The 9,974-nt window shown below is 38.2% G+C and overlaps 1 protein-coding gene across 2 annotated transcripts in view; it reads left to right on the top strand.

The window, feature by feature from the left end:
- Nucleotides 1–620: 620 nt before the first annotated feature.
- Nucleotides 621–9,974, top strand: part of LOC139755996 (glucocorticoid-induced transcript 1 protein-like) — a 316,760-nt gene continuing 307,406 nt past the window's right edge. The window contains exon 1 of one of the 2 annotated variants that reach the window (XM_071674916.1): nucleotides 621–835. In XM_071674916.1, the coding sequence (XP_071531017.1) occupies nucleotides 755–835 (81 nt within the window). In that variant the 5' untranslated portion in view covers nucleotides 621–754. Of the gene's footprint in view, nucleotides 836–8,295; nucleotides 8,514–9,974 lie in introns of those variants that run through there. The other variant, XM_071674918.1, reaches the window with a different exon arrangement.

Raw genomic sequence — 9,974 nt, 5'->3', positions numbered from 1 at the left:
TGTATCGACCTCCACTACAGCATAAACGTTTGCGCATAAACTCAGATACATGGGGGGTAGTTGAGGTTAACTGTTACCCATAAAGAGGCCTTTGATACTGATATTCTTTTTCCCTTTCTTACTCAGATAATTACCTCTTATGGGCTGGTGATATTCTTCTCTTTTTGCGGTTATAATTCGACACTGGGGACCAAAATTTAGATTTTATGGAAGTAGAATGCGAAGATCGAGTGATTGGTGGCCTGGTATAAACTTCAAGCCATTACATCACGATATATCTTGGTTAGCCAATCATAATGATTCAAAATATCCGATGTTACACCGATTATCGATCTGAATGGAGTAATGTTCATCCTTTACCATTGCACTAATATGTTTTATCCTCCCTGGGGCCAATGAGAATCATAGCATTATGTAGTATTTTGGAAGAGAAAAGCTTATACCATACCTATTATCCCATAATTATACCACAGGATGAAGTCTTTCACCAGAGTTACTTAGATATGGGATCATGGGCATGATATTCCCGCTTATTGTTCGAATTGACGTACTTAAACTTTTGGCCCAATGGTGTGGCCGGGAGGCGGTCACGTGACCAGGGCTCCCGAACAGCTGAAAGTGTTGTGTTTACTTCTTGAGTGATCGAGACGTCGTTTGTTGTTGACCGCGGTAACAGTCTTGAGGTTGCCCTTAAGAGGATTAATCGGGGGTGATTAAAGTCCCTCGTAGGACACTGAGACACTAGTGAGTGACAATGTCGGGAGCTGGGAGCGGAGAACGCGAGGGTAGGAGCAGCCGCCGCCCCAGCCCCCTAAGAGCCACAGTGCCCGTACAGGTAGCAAGCTTGAGTGCCTTCCTGGGTGCTGGGAAAGGTCGGCTAGGCCTGGCTAGGCCTGTGCCTAGGGTCTGGGTCAGGGTGCCACCACTTACACTGACACCCACACCTCTGACACCACTACAAGTGACACCTCTGGGAACATGTACAGCAACTATAATACATCACATCTGACACACTGACACAGGCAGAGTCAGCTGCCACACGGGGGTGCACACTCACCACAGCTGACAGTTTACGGTTTAGAACAACAGGAAATTAAATTGGAAATATTATTTGAGTATAGGGAGAGTCTACTGTAATGAAATTAAACCTAACCTGTATTTGCTAGTCTTCATGATTGCATATGCAGATTACAGTCTAGCAGGAGGTGCAGTCTGCTTGATATTGAAAAGAATACGGAAGATGAATTTAATGGATAGATTTATTGAATGAATCCAAGGCTTTATCACTGAGAATTATACTTGGTGTGAGTGTCTGATCTCAACATCTTTCATGAGGTGTGTTAACCACATACACAACATAATAAAGTTGGATGTGAAGTGATGTTAAGAAAATATGGATATTATTTCAGTCTTTGCACTGTGATAGATTCAGACAGCTATGAGTCCTTATCTATTATTAAATGCTTTGGAAATTCACATAATGACATAGCATATTAAGATAGGATTGAAAGAAAGTTGCACTGATATTACTGGATATTTTATTGTACTTAAAAGAAGAAGAAAAGTGTTGTCGTGTCTGTGTTTTAGCTTCTGGTGTTCAACTGTAGAATTCTACATTGTTATTTGATTACAGTACCGCTGGGTTGTTTCAAGGAGACTTGAAATGGTTTGCTCAGACAGTTCTATACCCGTCCTTACAAACAACCACCTCACTCATCACAGATTTTTTTGTTTTCAATGCTTTAGCAGGTTTCAAGTCACATATATGTTGATGTAGCTAATATTGATTATGACGTTGCTCACTTTAGGGATGATAGTAACTTGATGATTTACATTTTTTAAATTCTCATGTAGAGAAAAGCTTGAACAGATGATGCATCAGCACTTCTATAATATTTCTTGAAAATGATTACATCAGATATATGGTTTTTACAGCAGGTCAAGGGGAGGGGTGGTATCTTGGGGATTGAGAGCCTCCTTTTGTGAGATTAGTTTGGATCATGATTTACCGCTTCATCTGCACATTAACCCTTTATCTCATGATAGAGTTTCAATCACTCCTAGATGTCCCCTTTTTTCAAGTTGTTTAAAAGCATTCGTATCCCTATGGAATGAGAAGTAACCACTCTATAAGTACATATAGTCATGTAATGACCATGGTTAAGTTATTGCGACAACGTTATTACAGATATCAGTGGATGTTGTTGCCATTAGGCTTGTTTTATCATGTTTTTTTTTAACTATATATTGATGAAAATTATTTACATATATTTTGTAATTATCACTATGATATTTACATACACTCCTTGAATAATGTCGACAAGGACATTGATACATAAAAGCAAAAGTTCAGAAATTTTGGCTGTAGTCCGTCAGCATCTACACAAGCTGTGTAATACCAAACACGCCCTTATCCAAAACTTAGTCTTGGAATTGTAGTAGGAGGTTTCATATTATAGATATGTAAGTGGAAAGGTTACCTGGGCATTGTATATCAATGAATGGGATGGTTGAAAGGTTAAAACTAGCTTTGAATATTGAGTAATTTTGTTCAGCAGGGCTGTTTGGTTTTACAGAATACACTAAGAATTGCAAAATATGCACTGGAGTGATATATATTTATTTATGAAATTAGATGAGGCAATAGGAGTGATGTTTATATATATCAGAGGAGTTTGGGGGTAAGATAAAGTAAAAGTTGATAAACGCATCTCAAGAATGAACAGAACCTGTGAAAACCTTACTTAACTTCCCCTAGTAGCCAATATGTATAGTTGAAATATCTCATACCAACATCTACATGCTCTTCTGCTGGGGATTGCATGGAATTCCTGCCAGTGGAGCGGTAGGGCAGTGGTATGAATGGCCATTTAGTCTGTAGTCTGTTAATTGATGATTGTCAGTAGTTAACAGAATGCTCAGTTATGTAAGTGACTGGTATATTTTGACTAGAATGTTGAATATTAAGATAAATATTGACTGCCAGGAGGGGGTGAGATTTTGTGGGTTCTGTTGATTTTTTTATTGGGGTTTTATGTGTTTTTACATAAATCAATCCCACACATCCCCTGATGTTCATAACCGGCACTATTGTCTTATCTTGCTTTCCAGAGTAAACTCTAACATTTTGAATTAAAACCCAGAACGTATTATATTTACTAAATGCTTCACAACCATGTAGAACAAAATCACTTTGTACCCAAAGCTAGTTTCATTGCATGGCTTAAGTGGGATACGATATTCTGAACATTTTGCTCTACATTTTTAGGAAAAGTCGATAATAGCTTTACAGTGCAGTTAGCATTGGATATTAAATGACTTTGTTAAGCAGTGTCAGCATAGTGGTTAGATGATAGATAAGTGACTGAGCATGATTTACAGCATCATATTGTACAGGAAAGTCATTCAGTATCCAAAGCAACTTTCATTGTCTGGCTAAAGTGATAGTTTACTGTTTGGGATATATGTTTTTGTATACATTCAAGTCCACATTTTGGTAATGGCTCGATAAGCTATGCAATGCTACTAGTTTTGGATATTGAATGATTTTGCTTTGCAATGACGATATAGTGTTTAGAGAATAGAACAAGAGTAGGAAAGCATTATTTGGAGTATAGTATTATTCATTGCTGAATAAAGGTGATAGTAGTGAGGGTATTCATTGTTGAATAAAGGTGATAGTAGTGAGGGTTATGAAGATTAGGGAAAATGTGCAGTTGATTAATGTAAAAGTGGATGAAACAAAATAAATTGACAAGACCTATGTAGAAAATATTAGCAAAACCCTTTGGAAACTCGCCTAACCTCTCATAGATACTTAGTTGTATAATAAAACTTTGTTAATGGATACCTACATTAATTTGGTCTAATTCTATGGACTATTTGTAAAGAGGCTGGGCAGTCGCATGACAGCTTCTTGGTGTATTGTCTGTTTGGTACATTTATGGGTGATTAGTGCCATGTTCAGTAATGGATGAGAAAAGTAAAGTATATTTGGGTTGGTATATTGAAAATTAAGATAAATCTTGGCTGCGAGGGGAGGTTAAGTGAGGTTTTTGTAGGTTTTGGTGAATTTTTATAGTTGTTTCACCTATTCAGTTTACCCCATATTTGTCCATATCTTGAGAACCATCACCATTATTGCTTTTTTTGATAACGTAATATGTAATGTGGCCAATGCTCCAAGTCATTTTGCCCTTCTCAAATTCCAGTCTCAAAACAATGCACTACTATTTCACAACAAAGTCTTTTAATCATCCAGAGCTCTAATGATGCAGAACCAAACTGGACATATTTTCACATTTTTTGTTATCAAATAACACCCTCCTTTTGTACAATATGAGATATAACAGTATAGGGTTAGGTTAGGTTCGTCATTATGGAAGCTCATGTTGCTCACCAGATTCAAAAGCTTATGCCAAGACTATGTATATTGGAAAGTATTGATCAGAAAATATCCGTGAATATATTGTGCAAGTCTCCTTCATTTGTATCCAGTTTAATATAAGTGTGGCTTCCCTTCAGTGGCTAACAAAAGAGGGTTATTCATAAAGAAATGAGAGATTTTTCTTCATATTTGTAAATATATGTGTGATGTATTTTACTCCATGCATTAAAAGTAGAATTTTAGGAGACCACTTTATTAGTGGAATTTTAAACTAAAATTTTGCATAAAGGTGCATAACACTACCTCTCTTCATTATTGAGAGAGGGGCATGCACTCCTTGAGGATGCACGCAGATCTGTAATGCCCCACGTAACTTAGCCAAGTTTGAGAAATTGTGTGGGTAAATTGATGCAAAATAGATGCAGCCAAGGGGAAGGCCAGGGGTGAAGGTGAAGTTTAAAGCTGTCCCTTTATTGATTTACAAATATTGATGCAAGTTATATCATTTAGGAGTGTACAATTTGTACACATATTTAAAACTGTGCAGAGTAATTTGTATTCCTTTAATCTAATTCTGTGACAATAGATACTCCCAGGTGGGATGGGTTTTGAAGATAATGGAAATGTGAGTTTGATTAACACAAAACAATGAAAATTCTATTCCTTAAAGGTCAAAGCACTGAAAATATAAGTGGTCTGCAGGACCAAGGTTTATAAAAGGATATGAAAAATATATTCTAGTCTTATCGTTGAACTGAACAGAAAATATCAAGAATGGTTAAAGAAAAGCAAGAATAATTTTTCAGTTACCAGGAATCATATTTGTTACTGTACAGACATTTAGAGTAAAGTTTGCATGCCAGGTCACACCTTCCCCCATCGTGGTATATGAGTAACAGACTCCAGGATTCTTTCTTTATGCTAGTGTTGTGACATAAAGCATCTCATTGTACCATTGAAGCATGCCTTTAAGTTTAAATGACCATGAGAGAAGGCAACCCACAGAAGAATCCCCATAAGGTCAGACATATAACCCTATACATATAGATACGAGTAACTGACACAAGGATTTTTCATTGCTTATTGTATTGACTATAGTTGTGTATGACACAAGGGACCTCTACTTACCAGTAAATGAGAGCAGAAACAGGCATCCAGTATAAGTGTAGGTACTACCCCCACAAGGAAAATCATAGGGTGAATCATAGGGTGGGGGAGGGGGTGAAAATCCTGGGAGCCTTGAAGAATGTGTGGAAGTCGAGAACATTATCTCCGAAAGCAAAAATGGCTCTGTTTGCAGGAATAGTGGTTCCAACAATGTTGTATGGTTGCGAGGCGTGGGCTATGGATAGAGTTGTGCGCAGGAGGGTGGATGTGCTGGAAATGAGATGTTTGAGGACAGTATGTGGTGTGAGGTGGTTTGATCGAGTAAGTAATGTAAGGGTAAGAGAGATGTGTGGAAATAAAAAGAGCGTGGTTAAGAGAGCAGAAGAGGGTGTTTTGAAATAGTTTGGGCACATGGAGAGAATGAGTGAGGAAAGATTGACCAAGAGGATATATGTGTTGGAGGTGGAGGGAACGAGGAGAAGTGGGAGACCAAATTGGAGGTGGAAAGATGGAGTGAAAAAAAGATTTTGAGTTATCGGGGCCTGAACATGCAGGAGGGTGAAAGGCGGGCAAGGAATAGAGTGGATTGGATCGATGTGGTATACCGGGGTCGACGTGCCGTCAGTGGATTGAATCAGGGCATATGAAGCATGTGGGGTAAACCATGGAAAGTTCTGTGGGGCCTGGATGTGGAAAGGGAGCTGTGGTTTCGGACATTATTGCATGACAGCTGGAGACTGAGTCTGAACGAATGGGGCCTTTGTTGTCTTTTCCTAGCGCTACCTCGCACACATGAGGGGGGAGGGGGATGTTATTCCATGTGTGGCGAGGTGGCGATGGGAATGAATAAAGGCAGACAGTGTGAATTGTGTGCATGTGTATATATGTATGTGTCTGTGTGTGTATATATATGTGTACATTGAGATGTATGGGTATGTATATTGCATGTGTGGACGTGTATGTATATACATGTGTATAGGGGTGGGTTGGGCCATTTCTTTGGTCTGTTTCCTTGCGCTACCTCGCAAACGCGGGAGACAGCGACAAAGCAAAATAAAAAAAAATAACTACCCCCACAAGGAAAATCGTATATGTACATGTGCTATTCCTTAAGAATTGATGAGAAGAATCATTTGAACCTTCCATAACTTTCACAGGGTTTAGATTTTCATTTTGCTATTTTGTTTTTGATATTTTTTTGTCAATTGGATCTTGTGGACCAAATTTGAGGATAAGATAGGAAGTGTGATGACACTACTCATGGGGCTAATACTTCTATGAACAGAATGCTGCTGTGTTAACATCACACTACAGAATGGACAAAATAGCTGAATTAGAAAGTGTTCAGAGATCTTTCACCACTCGTATTGAAGTGGTTAAAGAACTGAACTACTGGGAATGTCCATGTGCATTTCCAAAACATGGATATGGAATGAGTCACAGAGGTCAAGAATCCAGGCCCTAAAAATGAGCTATTTAAGAGGAACATGAAGTATGACCAGATGGAATGAAGAAAGAAAGGAGGGGGGTATGAGAGATTTGGTACGGTAGGGAATGAAATGTCGAGTGGTACAGTGGGTGAAATGTAATAGTTTGAGGTAGTTTGGACATTTGGAAAGAATGCAAGGTGGGGAGTTTGCAAGGAGAGTGAATGACAGTATGATTAAAGGAGTTGGTGTGAGAGGAAAACCACCTGTAACATGGGGAAACAGAATGGAAAAGTACAGGAGGGAAGGAGATGATGGAGGAATGTGTGAAGTGGTATATGCGAAGAAGTGAAGACAATGATGAGTGGAGACTTTTGTGCCATGGCCACCCCTAGATGGGAGTACCTGGAGGGAATGGGCATCAAAGGTATAGATAGATAGTTTCTTATTGTGCAACCCCAAGACCTCATTTTTGTGTTTTCTACAGCCTCAAAGCTGCACTATATGCAGGAGCATAGAAATGATGGACTCTGGTGTGAGAAAGTTTTCAACAGGATGCTCCCTTCCATCCATTAATGGTAATAAAACTTTGCCAAAGATTGCCTCTTGCAGTGGAGTCTGGCAACACTATTTCCAGAAAAACTCTGTTCTAACTGAATTCAGTGCATCAAAATTTGGCTTTTAATGGGTTCTCTAGACTCCACTAGACAAAATATAGGATCTGGCACAAAATTTTCATGAAAGTTCATTCATACTAGATTTAGTCAAGATAAGGACCCCTCAAACTGAGTTTAGGATGTAGTGGAAGTCCATTAGTTTCCGACCATGGTCCATTATGCTGGGCAGTAGGAGACCATGTTGTGCAACACCTTGGTGCCCTTTTTTCACTAACAAAGTGGTTTAGGCAGGTGGAAAAAATGTACGATAGGGAGTTTATAACGAGAATGTATGTTAGTACAATTAAAGGGTTTAGCGTCAGAGGAAGACCACCTGTGACTTAAGGAAATAGAGTGGAAGAGTACTGGAAGAAGAAAAATGGAAGAATGCATGGAATGGTGAATGTGAGGGAGACTTGCAAGGACAGGGACAAATAGAAACTTTTGCCATGACTACCCCCTTGATGAGAGTTCCCGAAGGGAACAGGCATCAGAGTTGTAGATAGCTAGAACACTGGAAATGACTAATATCACTAAGGCTGTACACTTAGGAAAGCAAGAGAGCTATATCATCATTTACGTGGAATATCCTAGAAGGTATGGTCCCTATCCTACGCTAAAATGTGATTCCCTATTGACATGACAGGCTGAGAAGACTCTAAAAGATTGAAAACAAAAAGAGAAAACATCTTGAAAATCTGGGTTTTTTAAACCATTCAGCACATTGCTGCAGCCATCAGAAACTGGGATGCACAGTGTAGAAATTTAAGAAAGCCCTGAGAAATATTTATAAAGTGTACCAGACCATCCAGACTTTGGAGTTTACATGGGCTTGCGGGCTGTGGCTTCCAGCAGCTTGGTCGACCAGTGACCTACTTCATCAGCCTAAGCCTATCCCAGGCTGTGGGGATAGAAGACTTCCGAAGACTGTACCAGGTATACTGCAAGTTACTCTCTCCTACTTTTGTAATTTGTTCCAGCCAAGTGTTTTCATATGTCCATTTATACTAAGACAGAATAAGTTCAGAGGTTTCATGAACTCTTGAAAGAATGCTCTAAGGAAGTTTTTAGTTTAAGTGCACCCTTATTGATATGGCTCATTGAATGGATGAAACCTGTTGATAATACAGTATCAGTGATGTATCTATGGTATAACATTGAAAATGAAATGAATCTTAACCCCTATGAAAAGTTGTGAGGTTTTCATAGGATCTGTTGATTTCTATGATAGATCTTCATTTTTTATGATTTAATCTCACATTTTCCTTCATCTTCAAGGTGCTACCCACTAAGGAGCCATTTTTTGCTATAGCTTAGGAAAGAAAGGAATGGTTAATACTTTGCATTTTGATTGGACATACTGGTACTAAATACACACTAGAGAATGATATGACTTTAATCAATAGTCATTTACTGATAAAGGGACAACCTTTAAGTGTGCTCTCCTGAGCAAGGTTGAGGTTTTTAGAGGTTCTTGTGAATTCTCAAATAATGTATCCTTCCTTAATGATAAGCATGAGCAGTGTTATGAGCCCCTGTGCAAAATTTTGGCACAGCACTATTGATGAAGTGGTTCTCCTAAAGCATCCTTTCATCATTTGTGGATTGGTAGATTGGTGTCTCCACTTTAGAGTACTTGGCTAGGTTACCTGTAAAGGAAAAATAACATCTGAAGGGAAGAAAATATAAGATATCATAATATTACTTCAGTGTTTTTAAAAGTTATATTATCTGTAGTTTTTACATGGGTTTGAATTACCATATGTTCATTTTTTATGCACATACACATTTGGTAGTGGGTCTTTATTCCCAGTAAATGAAGCAAACACTTTTTATGCCTGGTCTTTGTTTTATATTTAGAGCTAAAATTTTTTATTGGTGATGAAACAATATTCCTCCCTGTGTATGGTAAACTCACAATAATAGTACAGTAGTACAGTAACTGCGTAGTGTCACCTTCACTTTGATGAACAATTACAAATGCCATGCATTAGCCTTTATTGTACTGTTTGCGTTCTAATGTGGAAGAAGATATTTTCATTTTCCCTCAATGGAAGGATTATGCTTATTCATGTAAAACTTTTTTATGGCTAAAATTTACAGTTAGGACGTTTATTTAATGAGGACCATGATTAGAGCCTTTCCTTAAAGATCATATACAATGTACTTCTGCATACACATTTTTTCATGTACATGCCAATGTTTAAGTATATGTTGGGTACATTCACATATGTGGGTGCACCATATGGATCATCCTGAAGTATTCATGGGCTAGGTTAGGTGAATTTATTATTTCTTTTTTTTTTGATCATTTTAAGCTAGATTGATTACTTATAAGCACATCATGGACTTAAGACTAAAGGTGTTAGTGTCTGATTTGGAGTGAAGTATATCCAC

The sequence above is a fragment of the Panulirus ornatus genome, chromosome 20 (genome assembly GCF_036320965.1).
Source record: "Panulirus ornatus isolate Po-2019 chromosome 20, ASM3632096v1, whole genome shotgun sequence".
NCBI lineage: Eukaryota > Metazoa > Arthropoda > Malacostraca > Decapoda > Palinuridae > Panulirus > Panulirus ornatus.
This window is presented reverse-complemented; position numbering and strand designations above follow the sequence as displayed.